At 50.5% G+C, this 24,999-nt stretch overlaps 1 protein-coding gene across 2 annotated transcripts in view; it reads left to right on the top strand.

Moving 5' to 3' along the window:
- The first annotated feature begins 1,256 nt into the window (after positions 1-1,256).
- MYO18B (myosin XVIIIB) overlaps positions 1,257-24,999 on the top strand; it is a 242,799-nt gene continuing 219,056 nt past the window's right edge. The window contains exons 1-6 of one of the 2 annotated variants that reach the window (XM_074321365.1): positions 1,257-1,457; positions 14,094-14,252; positions 15,987-16,145; positions 20,887-22,107; positions 22,643-22,709; positions 23,602-23,714. In XM_074321365.1, the coding sequence (XP_074177466.1) occupies positions 21,034-22,107; positions 22,643-22,709; positions 23,602-23,714 (1,254 nt within the window). In that variant the 5' untranslated portion in view covers positions 1,257-1,457; positions 14,094-14,252; positions 15,987-16,145; positions 20,887-21,033. Of the gene's footprint in view, positions 1,458-5,695; positions 5,795-14,093; positions 14,253-15,986; positions 16,146-20,886; positions 22,108-22,642; positions 22,710-23,601; positions 23,715-24,999 lie in introns of those variants that run through there. The other variant, XM_074321364.1, reaches the window with a different exon arrangement.

The following is a 24,999-nucleotide window of genomic DNA, read 5'->3' as shown; positions in this document are numbered from 1 at the left end:
CTGAAAGAAAAGAATGATGAACACGGGGGGCAAGAGGGGGGCGGCGGCTGGTGGCTCAGGTGGTTCGAGTGCAGTGCCCATAACACCGAGGTCGCCGGTTAGATTCCCACATGGGCCACTCGGAGTTGGGGGTGCGGGGAAAGAATGATGAATGGAAAACTGAGAAGAGTGATTCCTTCCGGGGAGAGGGAGGGCTTGGCGGGCCTTTGTGCTACGTTGCATCTCTTGTAGCCCCTATGGAATTGTGTGTGGGTTCTAGTTCATGTGTGGGACACATGTGACACTTTTTTCCCGGTACAAGAAGTCAAATGTACTATTTTGGGGAACATTTTTAGTAGGTTATTTTAGGGGGGATGCAGTGGCCACATGGGCTCTCAGCAGTATCTGCTCCTCCCCTTCTCTTCGCCACATCATAGCCCAGCTGGGGATGTGCTGGGCCTGATGAGGGAGGAAAGGAATTACACCCCAATGTGGCCGGTGAAATGATTCTTAAGATAAGTAGTGCATCATGTTTGAATGACTGTGGGCTGTAGAGTCGGAAAGACCTGGATTTGCGTCCTGACGCTACCCCTCCCCCCAGCTGTATGGACCTGCATGATATACTTAATCCATGGAAGTCCCTATTTTCCTCCTTTTAGGCAGCGAAGGAAGCACTCTATGGCATCCCATTTGGTGCCGTGTGTAAGACTGCCCTCTGGAGCCAGTACTGCCAAGGTTCAAACCCTAACTCTCCACTGCTTTGGGCAAGTTGGTTAACCTTTCTGTGCCTCAGTTTCACCATCCGTCAAATGGACATAGGGAAACCCGACTTGCTAGAGTTGTGGGGAATAGTAAACGAGCCCATTAAAGCCCTCAGCTTGGTGTGTGAGGGGGTGATAACTGCTACCTACTCATTAGGCATATTTGTATGCACAGATTGTTTACTAAGAGGCCGCAGCATGAGTTCATGTTATTTCTTTCCGGAGTCTGGCTAGAATGGAGACCTGGGCTCTCCTCAGCCAGTTCCAATGGCCTCCGGTTATCTTTCTGCATGGGGCAGAGCCGGGAGTGTGGGTGTGTGTCCTGTCCGGGACAGGGATGACGGGTGAGAATGTGCTTGCGTCGGGAGATGTCCCCTCCCCTGTTCTGTGCCACCAAATATGTCCATGCTCTCTGATGCCTGGTCAACGGCCACCCCGGGTTGTCGTCTCTCGGCCAGACCTGGAGCTCACTGGCTAATTTTAGAAATGACTTGTCAACTCAGCTGCTGCTATCACATTGGAACACGGGGAGGGTGGGGGGAGGACAGGGAGGAGCATCAGGGAAGGGGATGTGTGTGTGCGAGAGCGTCAGGGGGCTGCCTCTGACATTTGTCCTTCGCCCCTGCTTTGCCGGCTTGGTGGGGTCTCTACGCTGCCACCCAGGGAGACCTCTTGGGCAGGAGTGGTTCCTGTGACTGGTGGCCTCGTGTGGAGAAGGTACTGTTAAGCTGGGTTTTATCGATGGGCACGTTGCGAGCTGATTGGCAAGGTTTAGTTTTCCAGAATGTGTTTTGGGGGGCTGCGGTGGCAGGCCTCTGGTCTTTTGGTCTATTGCAGGCCTTGCCAGTGTGGACACAACCTCCGGGGCATTTTCCCTTCGCGGCTTGCCCACGTCACTCTCTTAGAAAACAAAAGTATTTTGTGGAAGGATTTTAGAAGAAAACACTGGGGCATGGATTCTTTTAAGGATTACGCTTGTCAGGACCCAGCTGTTTGCTAATCATTTTTAAAAAGATGTTTAGCGTCACGAGATCCACTGCGGAATCTTAGCCGGCAGACGTCAGGGTTCATATTTTCATCAACTCCCAGTGGTTTCTGCTTCACGGGTTGTCGGTTGGTGGTCAGGGAGCCAAACTCTTCCCCTTTTACTGTTCCAACCCTGTTGAGAATAAGCCTTAATGGTAACGATTATTTGTTTTTATTCCAAAGGAAGCCGTGTGTGTGTGGGGGAGGGGAATGGTGGTTCATGGACAAAGGTTTGAATTTCATGCGCTGCTATCTTGATTCCCTGTCCTAGAGGAGGTGTTTGGTCTGGCACATGCGTTAACCAGGCATGTATTTGAATGGAGAAGTTCCACAGGGCTTCTCGGCTGGGGTGGTGGGGACAGGGCGGGGGCTATGCTTTAACGTGGAGCTCCCTCCCTGGAGTGACAAAGACCTGGCCAGCTGCAGGCCTCGGGGCCATTGCCTCAGTGTGAGGTGACCTGCGGAGGGGGGGGTTAAGTTCAGTGGGTGCCAAGCTGCCCAGTCTGGCCGGACCCGGCAGGGGCCTGAGCTTCTGTCCTCCCGGGGGCCCAGAAACCTGGGCGGCTACTTTCACTTTGTGCCTGTTCAGGTCAGGGCACCAGCTCCTGGAGGCTGAGGGTCCTATTGGGCTTCTAGTGGCCGGCAGGATGGCAGTTCCCTTGGGGATCGTCTTTGCTGTTGACCTGAGGCGTGATCTGTACCTGGGTAAAAATCCAGGGTGGGCTGGGGGAGGGCTTGTATGGTTTAGGCTGTGGATGAATTCTAGAAAATAACAACCGAGAGAGGGGTGGGGGTGGGAGGACGAGGAGGAGGAAGAGGAGGAGTTTCCTGGTCTCCTGGCTTTTGAGGGTCCGTATATCACCAAGGAATAGATATTTGGTGCCACCTGCACACAGGCATCGTCACCTTGAGTAACCTAATTTGGGCTCTGCTGTGACCTCTCTGTGACCTTGGACAAGTCTCTTCCCCAGTCTGAGCTTTAGTCTTCCACCCCGACACCTGAGGGGGTGGGGTCAGACTATCCCAGAGATGTCTCCCCAGATTCAGCACCAGGCCAGTGTTTCTCCAAGTGAGAATCCTTGCTTACCTGTATCAGACTCACCTGGGGACCTTCTAAAATGCAGAGGCCCAGGCTCATCTCAGAACTACCAGGTGGTCTTGGGGGAACGGAGCCCAGAAATCCGCACACTTAAAACCTCACCGACAGTTCTGGTACCCACCAAGGCTGGACAATCGTCTTGCCTCCTGGCAAGCCAATCCAACCACAGAGGGCTGCTGCTCAGCACCCACCTGGTCAAAAAAATACTCATCGGATCATTCCACAGACATGCACGCTGCTTTCCTAGGGTGTGATTATGGCAAAATTTCATAAGGGGAAAGATCGCCCTTCTGGTGGCATTTTGAGATGAGAACAGAAGGCCTGAAAGCTCAGGAGAACCTTCTCTCACTGCCAAAGAATGGGAACTCTGGCTGGGTCTACAAGGACACAGCGAGACAGCCTTTCAGTGGGTCCTGGGTTACCTAGGAGACACAAACAACTGTCTCAATGGTCCAGTGTGAGCAGGTGGTTAGTGGCTGTCGTATATGGCATATCCTTAATTTAAAAAAATTAACTTTATTTTTAGAGCAATTTTAGGGTCACAGCAAAATGGAGGGGAAGGTACAGAGTTTTCCCATCTACCCCCTACCCCACACATGCCTAACTTCCCCCACTATCAGCAGCCCCTACTAGAGTGGGACATTTGTTACAATGATGAACCTACACGGACACATCATTGTCACCCAAAGTCCATGGTTTAGATCAGGGTTCACAATGGGTATTGTCTATTCCATGGGTTTGGGCAAATGGGACATGTATCCACCATTACAGTTTCATACAGAACAGTTTCACTGCCTTAAAAATCCTCTGTGCTCCACCTAGAATTCACCCTTGGCAACCACTGATCTTTTTTTATTGTCTTCATAGTTTTGTCTTTTCCAGAATGTCATATACGGTAGTTGGAATCACATAGTATATGTAGCCTTTACATATTGGCTCCTTTCGCTTAGTAACATGCATTTAAGATTCCTCCATGTCTTTTTATGGTACTCTTAATGTTTTAACTACATGAAATTCAATTATTTGGAAAATGGAGAAAGTGGGTTTGACGCAAGGTGAAGAGCTCCGGGGTGCTGTGTCAAATGCAACTCCATCTGTTTACAGATGGGGCAGCCAAGGCACAGAGAGGGGAAGCAACTTGCTCAAGGACACACAGCTTTGTAGTGACGCATTGGGGTTAGAACAGCCCCTGCCTTCAAGGCAGATATTCAGAGAGCAGTGTGGAGCTCTCCATTTTAGGAATAATAACCCAATTTTCCTGATTACCCCCCACCCCCAAAACCTCCTCCATCATCATTCTCCAAGCCTCAAAGGAAAGGGTTAAATAGCTTCATGAACCCTCTCAGGGCATGACTCACCCAGCTCCATAATTTTCCTTTTCTGCTCTACTTCTCACTGAGCCTCTTCTTGATTTTAATGACTTTTTAAGAACTATGGTTTCTGGACACGCAGGAAAGACCCTCGAGAATCAGCTATGTGGGTTTACCAAATATGTGGCCAGTACTCACATTCGGGGAGGCAGGAATTTCAAGGTCCAGGGTCCCAAGGGAATTTCTCTCTGCCCGTAAAAAACTGAGGGCGTTTTCAGCTGTCTTTGGTATTAGCTGCGGTTTCCATTTCATGGAAGGCAGCTGAGTTAGCGGTTGAGTTGAGAGACAGAAGACGGTTGCCCAATGGGATTAGATGTCTGGTTCATGCTGTATATTGCTGTGAGCTTGGGAAGGAGTTATTAGCCCCATTTTACAGATCACGAAGTGAGATTTAGAGGCTTAAATGACCCGAGGTCATGGAGAATGAAAGCGGGAGTAGGTGACTTTCTGTTAAAGACTTATATACTCGTATTTAGTCTAATAAGCAAAATAAACTAAGATAATACATTATGCAACACTGCTTCATGGTGACAGATACAAGACCCATTGACACTCATTACCTTTAGTCAACAGACAATCAAGGGGTGGGAGTGATACTGTTCCAGTTTTATGGAGGAGGAAACTAAGAATCAGAGAGGTGCAGTGACGTGCTCAAAGGCACAGAGCTACTAAATGAGTGGTGGGTCCAGGAATTTCTTCTCTGTTCTGTCAACAGTGGGTTGGCTCATTTCTCAGTTCTATTATTGTTCTTTTCTATTTATTTTTCGAAGCACCCTTTCCCATGCTTTGCCCAATGCATCTCTCCCATCTATCTGTTTGTGAGTTCTGTTCTTTCATAATAAACCAATGATCCTGTAAGTAACATGTTTCTCTGAGTTCTGTGAGCTTTTCTATCAAATTAATCAAATCCAAGAAGGGGGTCATGGGAACCTCTGATTTATATAGCTCGTCGGTTAGAAGCTCAGTGGTCCCCTTATCTGTAGTTTCACTTTCCAAGATTTCAGTTACCCGAGGTCAATTGCAGTCTGAAAATAGTAAATGAAAAATCCCACAAATAAACAATTCATAAGTTTTTTTTTCCCAATTTTATTGGGGAATATTGGGACACTGTTTCTCCAGGGCCCATCGGCTCCAAGTCGTTGTCCTTCAATCTAGTGGAGAGTGCAGCTCACTGGCCCACGTGGGACTTGAACCCGCAACCCTGTTGTTTAGAGCTTGCGCTCTAACCAACTGAGCCATCCAGCTGCCCAAACAATTCATAAGTTTTAAAATGTGAAATTGCGAGCCATGCTGAGTCGTGATGAAATCTCGCGTGATGATATCTCCCTCAATGAAATCTCGAGCCTCCTGCTCCGTCCTGCCCTGGAAGTGAATCATCCCTTTTCCCTCAGTCACGTAGCATTCTCAGTTATCAGACCTATTGCCTCCGCAGCATTGCTGTGCTTGTGTTCAAGTCACTCTTATTTTACTTGGTAATGTCCCCAAAGCGCAAGAGTAATGATGCTGACAGCTCGGATATGCCACAGAGAAGCTGCAAAATGTTTCCTGTAAGTGAAAAGGTATGTGTGGATGGGATAAAACAGTGGATATAGGGTTCGGTACTATCCATGTTTTCAGGTATCCATAGGGGCTCGTAGAACGTATCCCCTGCAGATAGAGGTGGGGGAACTACTGTACAGGTAACAACCTGCGTTTGCAATGGGCTTCCTGAGTGGGAGGGCGTCATTGGAGCCTCCAATTTGTGGCTGGTCGATCGCACAGAGAGCACAGGTGACAGCCAGGATTTGTGATTGGTGTCTGACATGGAGGGTGATCTTGTGGGACTGAGTCCTTCACTTGTGGAATCTGATGCCATCTCCATGTAGATAACGTAAGAATTGGGTTGAATTCTTGGACACTCTGCTGGTGTATGTTGCTTGGTGTTGTACGGGAAGCCTGCCCCTCCCCCCTCCGCCCCGCCCAATGTTGGAATTGGGTCTAGGAACCTATAAGACTGGGACTTGACCTGAGTCAATAGGGCACAGGGCTGCTGGGAAAGAACAGCACAATAAAGTCCTGGGTGTACAGGGTCATCTAGTGTTCACATCACCCTGTGAAGTGCACAGGAAAGACTGGCGCCCCCTATTGACAGGTGGGGGATTTGCAGCCCCACGAGATTCAGCATCAGGTAGAGTGGGTCCCAAGCTTAGGTATAAGACCTCCAGGACAGATGTCAGCCCACTGAATGGGCAAGGAGCCCTCTGTGTTCACCCTGGTCTGCCCCATGCAGAGTTAAGTGTCCACTTGTGCTGCAGAGAGCGGTCTAGAAAACTCCCTTGGGACAGTGGCCAGCGTTCCGAAGGATCTGGGAGCTATGAGAAATATCTCATCTGAGAAACGGTTGAAAGCTCCGGATGAGACAGTTGGGGTGAACCACATAGGTATCACCTGGGAAGCTTTACCTGTCTCTCCGGAGAGCAGGAATGGGGCAGCATGTGACCATATTGGTGAGGCAGCTCTCTGGGTCGGAGGAAAAAGTGGCAGACCCCAGGCACTGGGCGGCAAGAATCCTGGATCTGCTGTTGTCAGGAGCTGTGGGCCCTCAGCTCAGTCACTTCCCTTTCCTGCTCTACAGATGCCAGAACAGGAGAGAGTGGATTTTATGGCCTCTGAGGGCTTTGTAGTTCTGGTACCAAAGAAGAAAGGTAATTAGAACAGACCCCAAAAGTCTTACTTAGTAATGAGCCCTCCATCACTGAACATGAGAGGATTCACTGACTGTCCATCCAGGAAATTCCTCATGAGCTAGGTTGGGCCTCTGCCCATGTGTAAATGCCCGATGCTGTGGCTTTCTGATTGTGGATGGGCCATCTCAGCCTGTTGCCATCCTCTACTCTCCCTCTTTTTTCCATTCTTCTCTGTCTCAGTGTCTCACCAGCTTTCCCTCCCTGACTCTGTCTTCTCTATCTTTCTTTCCTTCCGTTAACCTCCCTGCCCCTGTTTCTCACTCATTCCCCTCCCCTTTCTCATCTTCTAGGATAATGTGGGTGGTTGTGAGTGTGGCTTGAATCCTCAGCTAGTTGCTGGCTGGGGGCTTCCTTTGTCCTGAGGGGAGGGGTGTCTACATGCTGAGTAAAATCCCTTTTCATCACCGTGTGGCTCTTTGGCCACCAAAATCAAGGTCAAGATGAGCTCGGTTGGACCGTGTATAAATCATGAGAGTCATTTATGTTCATTTAGCCTACAGAAAGCAAATAGCAACCGTGCATAATTTTCTTCTTCTACACCCAGGGCAGACATTAATAATCAATCAGAGCACTCTTCCACTGAGCCCAGATAAAAGCTCAGAGTCCTTGCCATATAACACTCCAGGTGGCAACTACTCATCTATCAGAGTTGATAATGTGATGTGAAACCTACTTGCCTCCTGGCTGTACTGGCCAGGATCTTGCTAGAAAACAGCACATTCAGCTGGCATTTTGGAGAGGATTTGTAATGAAGGAACTCTTTCAAAGGTATGTGTGGGGTTGTGGGGTTAAGGGAACCAACTAAGCGTGCTGAACCATGCAGACTAATAGTGGCGAGAATTGATTACTAGCCTTGGGCCTGATACAAGCAGGAAGAAAGGTAATGCAGGAGCCTGGTGGATGATTGGGGTCAATGAAGAGGGTCTGGGACCCTTTCCAAGGGGCTCGTGGCTGTAAATGGAGAAACATAGCCTTTTCCAGACTAGGGTCCTACATGAAGGGAGCAGGGTGGGAAGGGGGTAGTTACCCTACCTTGAGTCCCTCCTTCATATGGGTCCTTCCAGAGCCTACCAATGGCCCAGCTCAAAGGAATGCTGGAGACCAAGGGAGCCCTGGAGGCCACAACTCTAGTGGTCAGTCCCAAGAGCACAGAGTGGGCTCGAAAATAAGGGAGGGAGTGCTGTTACGAAGCACAGAAGGCTGGACCAAGGCACCCCGCCACCCAGGCTGCACACACTGGGGGCCTGACATTTGGGAAAATGATCCAAGCTTGGCTACCAGGAAGGCAGGGATGGGGAAGGAGATCCTGAAGGGGGTCCTCAGAGAGAGCAAGCCACATGGATGCTGGAGCCATGGCCCCGTCCCTCCAACATTCTCCCAGGCAGCCCTTCTTCTCTGGGGGGGCACCAGCTGCTGTGTCATCCTGGCTCCAGCACCGGCTCACTCCCCTGGGGTCATTTGAGGAGAGTTGAGAAAAGTGGGGGCAGGATTTAATGTGACCATCGAGGTAGGGGTCAGCAAATGACCTCCCACAGCCAAATCCAGCTCTCTGCCTGGTTTCAAGCATAAAGTTGTATTGAAACAGCTATGCCCATTCACTTCCCTGTCGTCCATGGCTGCTTTTGAAATGCAAAGCCTGAGTTGAGTCTTGCAACAGAAACCCTACTCCCTCAATCCTGAAAAGGTTTACTATCTGGTCCTTTTAAAAAAAAAACTCTGCTGGCCCCTCTGTCAAAGAATGCTGCAGCACGCTAACTTGCAAAGGTGGGAGTTATTATTTCCTCTGGGATTGAAGAAGCAGGGGAGGGAGCTGCTGCCAGACCAGGAGAGGGTCGCAGGTGGACGGAGGCTTCCTGAAGGTGCCTTTGGTGCAGGGAGACAGCCCACCCATGGCCACCATGCAGGGGACGAGCTGAGAGCACTGATGCCCTCTGATCTCAGCCAGTAGATGGTGCCCACCAGCTGAACCCACCTAGGAGCTGGCAGGTGGGAGAGGTGGAGGAGGCGTCTGAAGGGGTAAACAGAAGATACCCAGCTCAGAGACGGAAGATGGTATCTTCCACTCTCTCAGCATCTTCCTTTCCCTACTGTCTTCTAATCCCTGTGTGCCTGGTTTCAGACGTTATGGGCAGAGAGACCAGGTGTCAGGCAGCCAGCTGTTAACGGTGAGATTCCTAGCTCTGCTCTGGTTCTCACGGTGGCCAACCCTCTTCTGCCCACCTCCCGGGACCCTGTGAGCTAGCTGAAGAATAAATACACTTGGGAGCCAAACTGTGGGCAAGACAGAATTCTAAGCGAAAATTGAAATGAGGAAGGACCCAATAGTGACATAAGCTGTGTGGCCAGCAGAGCAAAGGGACAGGTGATGGAAGTGTGTTCTCCCATTTGACAGCTGAGAAAACGGGGGCTCGGAGAACGTCCTAGGGTCCCACAGGGTAATCGCGGGGGCAGGACATGAACTTGGGCCATGATAATGCACTATCCCCTGTATGTGGATGCAGACAGCACAGGGGGATGTCAGAAATCCCTGCCACCGACTTGCTGCCAACCACCTGTTCTGCCTCTTCTCAGCTGCACTCCAAATCATTCATTCATTCACTCATTCATTTATTCAACGAATACTTAGTATGAGCTACGTAGGTTTTCTAGGCTCTGGGGCTAGATAAATGAACAGAACAGATGGAAATTGTGCCCCTCATCAGAGCTATTCTGCACAGGGAGTCAGAAACCAAACAGAAAATATAAGCATGAAGGACAGTGACTAAGTGCTATGGGGAAAAAGAGCAGGACAAGGTGATGGGGAATCCTGGGTCAGGGGGGATGGGGTGAGTGGGGGCTAGGCTGCAATTTAAACAGGACAGTGAGGGTAGGATCAGTGAGACAATGACTCCGAGCAAAGACGCAGAGGAGGTGAAGGTGTGAGCCATACACAAGGAACATCGTGTGAAGCAGAGGGAACAGTATGTGCAAAGGCCTTGATGTGGGAACCTGTGTGAAAAGGTGCGTCCAGGAGGTCAGTTTCACTGAAGTGGAGGAGCAAGAGGGAGAGATGCTAGGGCAGGTGGTCGTGAGGGCCCTGGAGGCCGCTGTAGACTTGGGAGTGTGTTCTGTGAGGTAGGTGAAGTCCCTGGGGGACTGGCCTCTGTGTCAGTACTGGATATTGGGGGGTGACGGGGAAAGCCTTGAGCGCCCCTTGGGGGGGGCCCTCAGATCCAACATGTGTGCATGGAAACCTGTTTCAAGCCATCCCTGGCCTTGGGGTTGCCTTTCCTTACACCAGCCTCCCTCCCCGCTAAGGGGAGACTTGAGACTTTATACCACCGAGCATCTGGGGCCTCTTATGGGCTTAAAACAGCAGCTGATGAAGCAGGTGTGAGTTTCAGGCTTGAAAGGGAATGTGGTGATAAGAACAGTTGCTTAAATTAAGGCTTGACAAAGCTCCCCGGTAGGATTGGCTCCTGGCCCTGGGTCAGTGGGGCTGGCCTGGAGCCTTCCAGGGGCGGGACGCGGGGAGTGAAGGACCCGCACTGAACTCCTTCTGGTTGCCCTCCGTGTCCTCTGGGCATGGCCAGCAGTCCCAGCTGAGGACAGCCCAGACTGACAGCCAGGATTCCCCCTGGAGTCTTGAAGCCGAGGGCGATTCCTGGGAGGCAGCCACTGATGACGCCAGGCCTGGGCTGGTCCGGGAGGGAGGCGTGGCCAGGGCAGCCGCTACACGTCATGCCTATTTATAACCTGGACTCCGCTCCCTGGGGACGTGTAGCAGAGTGGATCTGCTGTGTGTCACTTGTGTCTTCCAAGGATATCAGTGAGGAGGGGGTCTTTGGCCCCCACCCCTAACCCCAGCCCCTCCCCCCAGAGATCTCGCCTCCTGCCCATTCTGCAGACCATCTGCCTGCTTCTCCAGTGTGGCTGTTTGCACTTAGACATGTTTCCAGGGTTTCCCCATGGGCACGTGACCTCATCAGAGCTGAAGTGTCCCATCTTGGATCTTTGGAGCTTGGAAGTCCCTCCTTGCCAGGCCCTTCTCAGCCAGAGATGTCCCTGCTACATGTTTAGTGGTCAGTTTGCAGACTAAGAGCCCTAATCTGCAGTATTTGCCAATTTCTGTGGTGTAAATACTCCCATGGCTGATTGTAAGCTACGGATGTGACGTCAGTGAACACAGAGTTGGAAAGCGATGTTCACGATGGGCTCTCGCGAGATGAGCACTGGCTTCAGCACAGCGGCCACCCGCGTCCCCAGCTTCTGGGACGTGTGCTGTCCGTGCCTGAGGCGACATCACCTTGAACGCTGCCCAAGCTGTCTTCTCGTGGATAAGTCACTGGAAGCGGCTACTCACAGGCCAACAAGCCTTTGAAAACTCGTGGACGATGGTGGCTCTGACAGCTGGGGATGGGGTGGCATCTTCCAGGAGGGGACTGGGAGGGGTCAGTGAGAAACACTGCTCAGAAGGCAGGCCCAGCCTGGAGCTGGAAGAGGGAAGAAAGAGACTCGTTCCAAGGTCTTGGTGTATTTCCTTCCACTCTTCACTCTCTATGAGGAGTGTTTTATTGGCCCACTTTGGATTGTTTCCATGTGTGCAATATTGCACTCTGTCTTTTCCACTTTACCAGCCAACACGGGCCCCTTCCCGTGTTACTGCAACTGCTTCCTTTGAGCCTCTTACACTGCAGGTGAGACGGGAAATGGTGCAGCTACTTTGGAATACAATTTGGCTGTTTCTCAACAAGTCAAACATAAAGTCACCGTATGACCTAGCAGTGCCACTCTTAGGAGTCTACCTAAGAGACACGGAAACATAGGGGCACACAAAGATTTCCATGACTGTTCATAGCAGTATTATTTGTAATGGCCCCAACGTGTAAATGACCCAAATGTCCATCAACTGGCGAATGGATAAGCGGAGATGGGATCCATCCATGCAATGGAACGCTGTTTAGCAACAGAAAGGAGTGAGGTACCAATATACACTGCAATGTGGATGAACCTCAAAAACATGTGAAGTGAAAGAAGCCAGATCCTCTTTCTGATTCCATTTATATTAAATGTCCAGAAAAGGCTAATAGATTAGTGGTTGTCTGGGGCTGGGGATGGGAACAGTGAGTGACCGCAAATGGGCATAGAGGGTCTTTGGGGCCTGATGGATATTGTAGTGATGGTTGCAAAACTCTGTACCTTTATTTTTAAAACTGTGTAAATTTATCAGAAATCATCAAATTGTGTACTTACAATGGGCAAATCTATATGGCTGGCATAGAAATTTTACCTCAATATATCTGTTTTCAAATGTTTCCTAAACCCCTTTTTCAATGGAGGCATACTATTCATCCAAGTTAGATATGCTGTAATTTATTTGACATTCCCTGGTTATTGGACACTTAGGTTTTGTCTTTCTTTGGAGCTATAAGTACCACAGTGATGAAATTTCCTGGTTTAGGATTACTTCCTCAAAGTTGTTTTCCAGAAGAGGGCTTTTTAGGCCAAAAAGCCCTTTCTAATTTGGGCCCTTTCCTAATCGGCACGGTCAAACTGTGGAGCCAACCACTCCCTCGCAAAAGAAAAAAACACACCATTCTGTGGTATTAGAGGTCAGCATAGTGGTTCACCTTGAGAGAATGGTAACAAGAAGGGGGCATGAGAGAGGGTCAAGGGGACTGGTAATGTTCTATTTATTTTTTCAATTGAGATATAATCTACATACAGTAAAATCTTCAATCTTAATTGTACAGCTAGATGAATATTTACAATTAAGTTCGTGAACTTGTTGCAACCATGTTGCTAACCTTTTGTGATATCAGAGGGATTATTCATTATGATTCTGTACCAACTGGACAAACAGTTAAGCAAGTTTACTATTTGGAAGTATTGAAAAGGCTGTGTGAGAAAGTTAGACGACCTGAACTTTTCACCAACAATTCATGCCTCTTGCATCACGACAATGCACCAGCTCACACAGCACTGCCTGTGAGGGAGTTTTAGACAGTAAACAAATAACTGTATTGGAACACCCTCCCTACTCACCTGATATGGCCCCCAATGACTTCTTTCTTTACCCAAAGATAAAGGAAATATCGAAAGGAAGACATTTTGATGACATTCAGGACATCAAGGGTAATACGAAGACAGCTCTGATGGCCATTCCAGAAAAAGAGTTCCAAAATTGCTTTGAAGGGTGGACTAGGCACTGGCATCGGTGCATAGCTTCCCAAGGGGAGTACTTAGAAGGTGACTGTAGTGATATTCAGCAATGAGATATGTAGCACATTTTCTAGGATGAGTTTGTGAACTTAATTGTCCGATCTTGTGTAGCCATCACCCAGACCAAGATACAGGACATTTTCATTGCCCCAGACAGTTCCCTCGTGCCCCCTCCCAACCAAAAGCTAATGGGTCCTCTGACCTCTATCACCATAGGTTAGATGTGCCTGTTCTTGAACTTCATATAAATAAGATAATATTTTAAATTCAATTTCATTTCATTAAAATGATTAGTATTTAAATTTTATTTAAGTAAATTTTGTTTTTAACCATTTTAATTACTATTTTACATTTAATTTATTTTAAAATAAAATAATGTTTTTTAATTTAAAAAAAGTTAGGGGCGGCCAGTTATCTCAGTTGGTTAGAGCGCAGTGCTCTTAACATCAAGGTCACATCCCGGTTCGATCCCCACATGGGCCACTGTGAACTGCGCCCTCAACAACTAGACTGAAACAACTATTTATTTGACTTGGAGCTGATGAGTCCTGGAAAAACACACTTAAAATAAATAAAAGTTAAAAAAAATTAATTATATTTTTAATTTGATCAGAGTGCTGGTTCTGTAGTTATGTATGTTCTTTATGTGAGAGCTGCCGATTTGTACCCTTATGATTGTGTACTTTTCTGGTTGTGTATTTTATTTCAATAAAAAGTCGAAACGTGGGGTCCAGAGGAAAAGGATTTCAGGATACTGTCCACCCCCTGGCCAGCAGCCTCCATGCTGACCGTACTCCTTCCTGGTATAAATGACAGGGGGCTGTGTCCAGCTGCGTGGTCTTGGTGTGTAGCATTGGTGGGGGTGGGAGTGAGGCAGTCTGTGAGCTAACTGTCTCTCTCTTCTCTCTCCCGCTGTGTCTCCGTGGGTCAGTCTTGTGTCTGTCCGTCTCACGTGCTGTGTGTGTCCGTAGCCTCATTCTGTGCTGTCTGGCAGAGAACTCCATCTCATCTCATCTCATCTCATCTCGGCCCCGGCACTGTCTCAGCATGGCCATCTCATCACGCCTTGCCCTGTGGGAACAGAAGGAAAGTAACGCTCAGGGCTCGGACCGCAGCTACAGGGGCCAACTCGACCCAGGAAGACGAGTCACAGCATGGGTGGCCCAGGCTGCCCCCTCCCAGCCCAGCCAGGGTGTCTGACATCCAGCACTTCCCTGGATCATGTCCGGTTTCACCTCCATCTTCCCCCAGCCAGCTGGGTTAGCCATGCGTCTCTAACCCAGCTGGTCATTGGTGACCACGTCCTTGACCCCTCCCGTGACTGCTTGGTCTCTCCTGTTCTTTAGTCGGCAGTGGGGGAATGAGGGTAGACCCGCTCTCCCCTCTGCATCCTCACGGCAGCTCTGACGAGCACAGGGGTTGGTGTGGGAGGAGTGTGGGTGGCAGGACAGAGCAGTTGGCTTCCAGGCTTCTGCCCGGGGGACGGGTGTCGGTGGTCCCTGCTTTCTGTCACTATGCAGAACTGGAAGGGAGCCCTTCTCCCCAGCTATTCCTCTTTTCTTTTTTGTATTTCTCACATGATACTGGGGAAGGACTGCCTCTTTCTCTGATGACCATTATCTCTTCCACCATCGTCCCACCCTCAGGCTTGGGACTTGATGAATTGGAGGCTGAAGGGGGGAGGGGTGAAAAGCTTCTTTCTGGCTGCTGCCTCTGCCCCTCCCTGACTGACCTGGGGGTAGCCCTGAGAATAATGCTGACAGAAGCAGAGGTGGACACCCAGCTGTCGGTGCCTTGAGACACTCTCCCTTATGATGTGGGTTTGATTCTGCATGGAGAAGAGAGATGGGCTGTAATCGTGACCGTAGCCTCACATGTCCCCTGCTTCTCTCTTCCGGGGCAGAGGTCTTATCCGTGGCCTCTGCTCTGTCCCCTGTCCTTTCTTATCTTCTTTGGAGTCCCTGTTTGTTACCTTGGCTGCAGAGACCAAGTTTTGAGGAGGACCTTGATAAGGAGCTTATTTTAAACCAGTATGTAGCTCTCCCATAGAAAGCACTGGAGATTTTGTTATTCCTCATGAGCTGTCACCATAATACTGATTAAAGACACAACCCGGAGGGCCATAGCCAGTCCCTTACCTCAGCCCCTCAGGTCGCTGTGGCCAAGGAAGAGGACCTGGCTGCACCCAAGTCCAGGCAGCTCAGGCCCGGGCCATGTTTCTGGGGTAAAATGCTGATGTCTAGCCTGCCAGCTTTAGGACACTCCTGGCAGCCTAGGTCCTGGTTGAAAGACCATCAAGAAGCCACAGCCCTGGGTCAGTGGAATGGGCTGTAGCCATTGGGTTGGATCCTTACATAAACCATGGCTGCAAGCCCTTCCCTACCTGGCCATGTTCCTGTCACCCAGGATTCCTTGATTATTATATTAGCTATAAACTAGAGGGTTCCCTGTGATCCAACCCCTCTGGGAACTGGAAAAGCTCCTTTTGGAGCAGGTCCTCCCAGAGATGGGTCTGTCCCACACCAAGAAAGGGGACCAGTGGACTTGATGGGTCTAATTTATATTGTGAGGAAACTTGTTCCAGGCAGAAGTCACACTGGCTGGAGTAACCTCGGCTACTCATTTATTCCATTTTCATGTGCTGTCCCCTGGCCTCCCAGAGCCCCGCCAAGCCTCACCTGCTTTGCCGTGGCTTCTCAAACATGGTCTTGGTCATATGTCCTCCTCGGCCCCCTCCCAGGCTCCATTGCAAACTTTTTAAAGGGCAACTTGCCCCCGCTGGTTCACTCACTGAGCTTTCTCCTTCTTTGCTTCTGCAAAACAGATTCGAGAAGAGGACAAGAGCCCCCCACCGTCCTCCCCTCCTCCCCTTTTCTCTGTCATCCCAGGAGGCTTCATTAGGCAATTGGTCCGGGAGACTGAGAAAGAGTCCAAGGAAGCGAGACGGAGGAAACAGGCAGTGCTTGCTTCTCCAGAACAAGAGGTAAGTGGCCCTGCAGATGGGGGCCGGGTATACGTCAATACCTACTGTCCTATCCAGTGAACCTTCTCTGAGTCACTTGCTATCCTGCCTTTGCTCACTTTGCTGTGCTCACTTTGAGGAATTTCCGTTCTTTAGCTTGATCTGTTGAACTCCTATGCATCCTTCAAAACCCAGCTTAAATAGTACATCTCTGGAAAGCTCTCCCATTGTCTTCCTCTGATTCCCACTGCACCCTCTGTTCCTGTCTTAATTGTTTTCGGCATAGTAATTATTTGATCATATATGACTTATTTGACTAGGAATTCTTTAAGAGCACCAACTATCTGTCTCATTCAACTCTGAATCTTGAGCAGCTCTTATAGTACTTGGCTTATAGTAAGTGCTCAACAAATGTTTGTTGAATGCATGCATGAATGAAATTAGTTGATGTATAATTGTGGGCATCATTTTACCCCTATTTTTGCAGAAAGGGAAACCTAGATGTTAGCTAAGGATATATGGTTAGCTCAATTTAATTTAAACAGAAAGATACTCTGTTGGTACTAATTGGTTTTAGCTGTACTGGTTGTTAAAATACTGAAACCCTTCCATACCAGATGGTAAACAACCATGGCCCAAGTCCCCCAAGTCCCCTCCAGCGTTGTGCTTACCTAGTCTCCTTTCTTAGTCCCTTGGAATGGCCACAATCCAATAATTGAAGTGTTAATGTTTGGCACAGATAGGGACCTCAGTACTCTGCTCCAGCTGGCTTCCCTTCTGATTGGTTGGTGTCCACTGAAAACTCTTAAATTTCTGAAAAGCACAGCTAGATCGAAGCAATCGTTGGACAAGGTGCACTTCCTATGTGTTAGGGACTAGCAAATTATTCCTGATGGTGCCCTGTGCTATCTCTCCCCTTTTTCCCAGCTCCTTAGCCAGGGAATCTAGACAGGGTGATGGGGCTGGACGCCAGGAAGGCAGGCTTAAGAGTGCAATGCACCATGAGGCATGTCCTGTTTTCAGCTTGAGCTGTTGAACTCCTATGCAGCCTTCAAAACCCAGTGAAATAGTACATCTCTGGAAATAGTACATCTGCGTTAGGTAGAAAGGGCATCTCCTCCTGCTTTTCCAGCACCCCCTTGAAGTAGCGTGAATGCTGCAATGATTAAGCTGAGAAAGCTGGTGGCCTCAGGGCCTAGTGTTGGCTTGAGCCCAGGGGCCATCCTGGCTCTGCCTCCCACCCCCCTTCAGCTGTTGTTGCCTGTCCAGCCCCCCATGTGCCTGCACCTGTCCAGTTACAATGACTTGACTGCATCAGAGAAGTCCTCTGGCAGCTGAACAGCAGCAGCTGCTAAAACACCCCTGTCAAGTCTTTATGAGGGAGGACAGGCTGTGTCCCCACCCCCACCTGACCCAGGCATACATGGGGGCCAAAATCAACCCGCATAGGCTGTTGTTAGGTCAGGATGAAGGGTAATTATGTGCCATTTATCACCCGTCACTGTTCATTTTGCTGCTCATGGGCTTATTTGAAAACCTGTGCAACAATGCGGGAGGTAGATGGGGATTATACCCATTTATCAGAGGTGGAGACCGAGGCTCAGAGAGGTCAAGTGACTTGCTCAGGTCATGAGACCAGATAGAGGCAGAGCCAGGGTAAGAATTTGTGTTATCTGCTCTGGAGAGCTGCCTGAGAAGGGACAGTCTGGGGAGTGAGGTGGCTGGTGAGGTGGCCACAGAGGCCTGGGGAGGAAAGGGTTCTACAAGAATAAAGGCCATGCTGTGCACAAGTGAGGAAGCAAAGCTGAGCAGAGGCTGAGGACACACTGAGCAGAGGCTGAGGACACACTGGGCCTGGACGGAGACTCAGAGCCAAGATGCAGGATGGACAGGCCTCAGACCACAACAGGTGTCTGGACCAGGGGCCAACATGCTCCTGGACCTAGGGCAGGGCAGCCTCAGGACACGCTCCTGTGACAGCAGGCTGCGGCTGTTTCCTGCCACTTTAATTTCCTTGTCCCTAAACTCTGGAGTCTCTCTCCTCATCCCAGCACAGCCGATTCGACTCTCAAATAATCCTTGTAAAGAGCCATTGGAATCCATCCATCACCATTTTGCAGGCATGGAAAATGAAGCTCACAGAGGTGACATGGTTTTCCTAAGGCCACCTAGCCAGTGAGGGACAGGGAGAGGCTGGAGCAAAACTGGGGTAGAGACCCCTAAGAAATGTCAGGAGAACTGGGTTCCCACTCTGACCTCGCCATTCTGTGTGATCCAAGGCAAATCCCTTTCCCTGTCTGGCCTTGGTTTGCTCACCTGTAAAATGGATGTGCTGTGAGCCCCCTCTTGGCCCCAGTGATTCTGGAGGTGCTGCTTCTCCCGTATATTAAGAAGCTTGCAGGGGGCTAAGGGGCCTGGGGACTGGGAAAGAAAAATAACCAATCCTGTCCTCTCTTCCCTATCCCATGAGCTCTCTTCCTTTGGGGTAAGGTGGGGGGAGGGAGGCTGGAATCAGTTATCTTCCTTGGCCCATCCCCATGTTACTGTCTCTTCCATAGTGGTTTGGTTAAAAATAAGGTACTGACTCACTTTTTATACTGGTGTAGACAGTGGTGAGATTTGCCAAGTGCAGCCAATTCCCTTTCCAAGGCGAGGTCCTGCCTGGCCCCAGAAGGTCAGACTGAGCCACTAGGCCCTGGGCACTAGAGCAGGGCTTCTTAGTTCTGGATGCACATTGGAATCACCTGGGGGCTCACAACCCAGACCAACCTCATCAGACTGTCTGGGAGTGGAGCCAAAGCATCAGTATTTTTTACAGCTCCCAGGAAGTTCCAGTGAGCCCGAGAGAGCCAAGTAAGGCCGTGAATATGCAGCAGTTACAGGCACTGGCTTTAGACTCAGAGAGGCCTGCATGGTTTTACATTCCGGCTTTGTCTCTTGGGCCACTTAATACCTTTGTGTTTGCTTTGCTTCCTTATCTGTAGAGAGGGGAGAAGTTCAGCAGCTACTTCACTGGGTTCTTATGAGGGTTAAGTAGGATATTGCATGATGGCGATGTAGGGGATCTGTAAGTGATAGCTATCAGCGTCATCGTCACCATCATCATCATCGTCATTACAAAGATGAAGATAGAGACTGTGCTCTTGAGGCATCTACCCCCTGAAACAGGAGAGAGCTACAAATCAAAGCTAGAATAGGATTAGGAATGTGGTCATTGCTGCAAATGGTGAGCTAGCCCAGGGCTCTGGGGCTTCTTGGATGTCTGAGACAATTTCTGGTTGGGGACTTCAGGCAAAGATTTGTGGAGGAGGTGGCATTTGAGCTGGGTATAGAAAGATGAGTAGAGCATCGGCGAGTGAAGAGGGGAAGGGGCATTCCAGGCAGCAAGCTCACCGTGAACAAAAGCATGGAGGCAGGGAAATCAGAATGGGGTGGGGGGCTCCTTGTTAAGGACTTTGGATGGCAGATGGTGGTGGTGATTTTCCCCGTAGGCTGTGGGCAGCTGCCCAAATCTTTTCATTGGGTTTGAAATGACTGGCAGCAAATGAAGGGACACCAGTTCAGAGGCAGTGGACATAGACCAGAGGCAGTAGATATAGACTTGAATCTGTGTAGGGGCAGAAGCATCACGATCCTGGGGCTGGTTCAGGTGCAAGAGGCGGGCGAGAACCCCATATTCCCAGGCCCAGTCGTGTGGGAGGCTGGTGTTACCATGGTCCGAGATGGAAGAACCCAGACAAGGGCAGGTCGTGAAGCCAGACATCAGAGTAGAGCTGCCCATGAGGTATCTTTCTGCAGAGCAGAGGCAAAGCTGGTCCTGTGAACAATTTAGGTCCCAGCCAGCCTGGTTTGAGGGTGGAGGGCTGGGTAACACTGACATCTCAAGGCATTGAAAGGGTCTAGCAGAGGAACAGGCAGTGCAAACCCCATGGGTGTGATGTAGCTCAAATGTCTAGTTCAGGCTAGAGTGAAGGACTTCAGGGGCAGACACCAGGACCCTCACCTGGGATGGGGGTGGTGTTTGGGACCAGGGTAGCAGAAGTAGAAGCAGCTCACTTTGTTCAGTCCTCTGCAATTTTCAAAGTACTTTTCCGCATCTCATTCATCCTGCAACAAATCGGGGTGGTCTGGTGGTAACTGCCTGTGCTAAGGAAGACCGAAGCTCAGAGAGGATGGAAGATGTTTTTCATGGTCACCTAGCCGGGAAGTGTGTGAGCCAAGACGAGAACAGGTCCTCTGATGACAGGCCCAGTCCTTTCCCTTTCTGGCCCAGCAGGAAGCAAGGCCAAAAAACAGTAACAGCGTCAAAAACAACAATAACAATGGCAACAGTAACAACTGCTATTACCGAGGACTCACTATGTGCTGGGCTCATTTTCTGTATATGATTGTGAATCCTTGCGCCCGCCCTGCAAAGTAGGTTATTATGGTCCTCATTTTATGGGTAAGGAAACAGGCTCAGAGAGGGGAAGTAATTTACCTAAGGTCACACAGCTAGTGAGGTGTTGAATTTGGAGTTGAGTCTGTTGAGCTCCAAAGTCCACTCTCCTTTCACTTGGCCTTGAAGCACTGGGTCCAGGCCCAGCGTGTGGGGGTTTGGCTCATTGCCTGGCACAGTGCTCATTGTATCTTGTAGGTGCTTGAGCGTCTTTGGATGGATAACTATCTGAGTGAACAAATGAATGAATGAGCGAGTGAATGAGTGAAGGACAAAGCTGTCAGATCAGCAAGCCGCTAAGGATGGTTGTGATCTCTCCCTTAGACCCCAGAAATTTCCACTAATCAACCCAACAGTGACACCCAATCTGGAAGCCAGAAAATTTCCCAGGGCAACCAGGCGAGCTCTCCCCAGAACTCAAACATTCCGGTCAAGGAGAGCAAGGGGGGCAACCCCACGAGCCCTGTGGTGATGACCACCATCAATGGTGAGAAGCCCCAGGAATCGAGCCCCAGTGGGGCTCCAGCCAAAAAACCTCTGCCCTTCAAAAGGGGTGTGAGGAGGGGCGACGTATTGCTGATGGTGGCCAAGCTGGACTCAGACTCAGCCAAGTTGGAGCCAAGGACCCAGGCCCATGATGCCCCCACGTGCAAGACCTCAGCCCCAGCCACAGACCCTGGAGGGGAAACAAAGGGGGAAACCCCACTGACTCCTCGTGGCCCCCAGGCCAGCCCTGAGGATGCAGCCCCAAAGGCTGAGAAGACGCAAACTGGGGGTGTTGGGGACCCGGGAACTGAGCTACTGACTAAAGGCAAGAAAGATCAAGGCACAGCAGAGAAAGGGGGTGGGGTCCCTCAGACCAAAGGGCCGAAAGAGGGTGAACCCCAGGGCAAAGAGAGGCCAGGTGAAAAGGGGCGACCAGGGACAGTGGAGAAGGGGGGAGGGGACCCCCCAACCAAGGTGCCAAAGGGGAATCTCTCCAAAGGTGCAGGTGGTGAAGCGAAGTTGGCTGGGGCCCCCATCCAGGTGAAAAAGTGGGGAGGTTCCATAGGCAGAAGAAACAGGTGGGACTGTCCCCCGAGGAAGAAGGACAAAGAAAGTACACTCCTCAATAAGGCAGAGAAGACAGACGAACCTCAGCTCAAGGCAGAGAAGATGGACAAAGAGCTTGGGAAGGTGGGGAAGGTGGGGGAGGCTCCCAGAGTGATGGAGAAAGCAGGCGGACCTCAGAGGGAGTCCGGGGAGGCAGGCGAGGCTAGAAATAAGACAGAGAAGGGCTGTGAGGCCCCCAAGGAGGTAGACGCATGCAGGGAGACCGCAGGGGTTGCCGGGCAGGAGGGCCAGCCAGACAGCAGAGGGCAGGAAGCAGAGACGCCCAGTGCAAGAGTGGATGATGGAGCCGCCAAGGCCTCGGGGACAGAGCTGGAAGGACCCAGACCCCCTGCTCCAGAGAACCACGCAGAACAGCCCCAGGCACAGGAGAACCAAGAGGGTCCAGCCCTGCAGGAGGGGGGCAAAGGACAGCAGAGCAGACACTTGGACCAGGTAAGGAGGCTGTGGCCCCAGGGGTGGGGAGGGGTAGGTGAGACCCTGCAAAGGAGGCCAGACAAGAAAGACCTGCCCCTGGGGGTCTTCAGGTGGGGACAGGAGATGGACAGGGAATTGGAGAGGGGTGGCCAGCCCACAAGAAGTGACAAACGCTTCTTCCTTAACAAGCACGGGTCTTGAGGGCCCCGCTGCACCAGTCCTGGGACGAGAGTCCCCACAGCATGAGGGACGTCCCCTTGTGGCTGCTTACTCACAATGTCACATGACGATTCTCAAACTTGGGGTTGCATAAATAGCAGATTTCTGAAAATGCAGCGTCCTGGGGCTTCAGCTTGGAGCTTCCATTCAAAAGACCAGAGGAAGGGCCAAGGTATCTACATATAAATAATTACCCTCCTGCCCCTCAGGAGATTCTGAGTTTGGTGATCCCCCACCAAGGCTGTGAGAAACTCCCATCAGGGATTCGTCCTTCACATGGGGGTTGGGGGCGGGCATGTCATCCCGGTCTAATTTATATGATCTTTTCTCCCAGGCTCCTGAGGACAGATGGTATGAGGCAGAGAAAGTCTGGCTGGTTCAGAAGGATGGATTTACTCTTGGTAATTAGGGGTATTAGCACATCTTGGGGTGTCTAAGTCTGTTCCTCTTGTGTTCCCTGCTGCTGCTGGCCAAATTTGCCAGGTCCTGATCACAGTTTGGGGAGAAAGGTGAGGGGTAAGGAGCCCCTGAGACTAGGATACGAATATGTGGCTTTTGGGGGTGGAATAGTTGAGTGTCACTTCACTCTTGGCAGCTGGTCTGCTGGGGACTGTTTACAAAGACACTTGAGCCTTGGTGCTTCGTTATTTCACTAATTCATGAATGCAACGAGCGGGTTTTGGTTCTTACAGTGTTCCTCATGGAACTCGGCGTCTAGTGCAGGTGGGCAAATGGATTTCATCTCACGAGCCCACTTTTGTTGGTTAGTTGTGGCCACACTCAGTACAGTGAGAAGCGGTTCTGAGTCCCAGTCGGAGCACAGCTGGGAAGAGTGATTGGCTAGTGATGTCTGTCGTGGGCACTGGAATAGGAAACGGCAGCCTGTGTGCCATTATCTGCCATCCCAGGTCTCGGTGGTTTGTACACCCAACCATCTGGGTTCCTACTCTGCCTGGCACTGTGCCAGCTGATAAAAGCCCAAAGCAACATGGGCCTAGCCTCTGACCTGTCAAGATTTAGGGTCACAATTCAGAACCCTCGGTGTGCATAAGCCCCAAAGGGAGAGGAGGCTGTCCCTTTCTGATCTTTCCCAGGCCCCTCTCCAGCTCCCTGGCTGAGCAGCTCAGAGCCTGTCTCTCCTCTCCTCTCCTCTCCTCTCCTCTCCTCTCCTCTCCTCTCCTCTCCTCTCCTCTCCTCTCCTCCTCCCTCCTCCCTCCCTCCTCCCTCCCTCCCTCCCTCCCTCCCTCCTCTCTCTCTCTCTCTCTCTCTCTCTCTCTCTCTGCTGTCCACCAGCAACGGTGCTGAAGCCAGATGAGGGAACAGCCGACCTGCCAGCAGGAAGGGTGCGACTTTGCATTGATGCTGACAAAACCATCACAGAGGTGGATGAAGAGCATATTCACCGGGTGAGCCCCCGTCCCCCTCCCCAACTGTTCCACATCTTCCTGCCCCACCCCTGCAAGAGATACCCTTGTATCGAACTGCAGCTACTACTTGGTCTTGATGCCCTGGACGGAGTTACAGGGACGGTCATTGAACTCATTGCGCTGCTGGAGGTGTGTTATTAGAAATGATTACTCTGTCCCACAGTGTCCCCTTTATGGAGACACATTAAGAGACAGGTTTGTTAGGTTTTAGAAGTCGGAGTTCTTCTGCTTGACCCAAGATAGTAATTGTTTTTCTTTTTATGGACATGGCAAATCATGCCACAAAGCATGTTTCCTTTTTCACCCTGGCTGCCAGGGAACTCAGAGCCAAATGCGCTCCCTGCCATTAACCATAGCTAGGGTACCATGGCCTATATTTTGGGTATCAATCATTCTTTTGGTGTTGCCTTTTCAGTTGTTTTGCATAATTTTTTCAGTGCATCATAAATCTGTTTGAGGACCTGTTTATAGTATAATGATAGAAAAAAAGGTTCTGTCCTGATCCTTTTCCACCCTTCAAAGCGTACCAATAAAGAAAGTGTTTCCTCCAGGAGCTCCATGTGGGCCTCGTTCATTTTCATCCCTCTCTACTCCTCTGCCCACCCCAGGCCTCCATTCCCAGCGGTGTTGGGAGTTTGCAGAAGGCCAGCATCCTCGCAAGAAAGACTGACCCATAAGAGAGCTCAGAGTTGCCCCATATCCTAGAGCATTAGGCCAAGAAAATTCTTTGAAGCTGGAGAGAATGGTGGGAAACCATTTAGAATGGATGCCCTGACGAGAAATGACAATCACTCTTTGCTTCTAGAAGGGCCTGGGCATATTTCCAAGGGATCAGTGCATGAGGGGCTGTCAGAGAACTGGGACAGTTTGGCCACTGGCCTCCATCCCTGAGCATCACAGAGCACACACAGTGCGCTCCCACAAAGCTCAGAAGGGGAGGAAACAGCAGTGGACCCTGCCCGACTTGGGAACATCACCCATCTGTTTATGGTATTTGAGATGCAGAGGGTGCTCGGAATCTGGCCACGTCTCGTTCTGAGCATCTCCCCTCATGGTGCAGGGAACATAGGACGGAAGGACCAGTGTGAACAGACCGTGGCTCCCAGGCTGCACAGAGGGCAAACGAGAAGGGCTGCCCCTGCTTCCTTTGTAGGGTTTCATGACTCTCTTCCCAGAGTCCTTGTGTTCTGTTCTGGTCTTTGATACACAGCCGAAGAGTCGGGGACAGAGTCAGCAGGGCTGTGTGTGTGGGGGGGGTGGGGGG

Source organism: Rhinolophus sinicus, linkage group LG16 (assembly GCF_036562045.2).
Source record: "Rhinolophus sinicus isolate RSC01 linkage group LG16, ASM3656204v1, whole genome shotgun sequence".
In the NCBI taxonomy this organism is placed as follows: Eukaryota; Metazoa; Chordata; class Mammalia; order Chiroptera; family Rhinolophidae; genus Rhinolophus; species Rhinolophus sinicus.
Note: the sequence above shows the minus strand (reverse complement) of the source record. Positions and strands in the feature narration are given on the sequence as shown.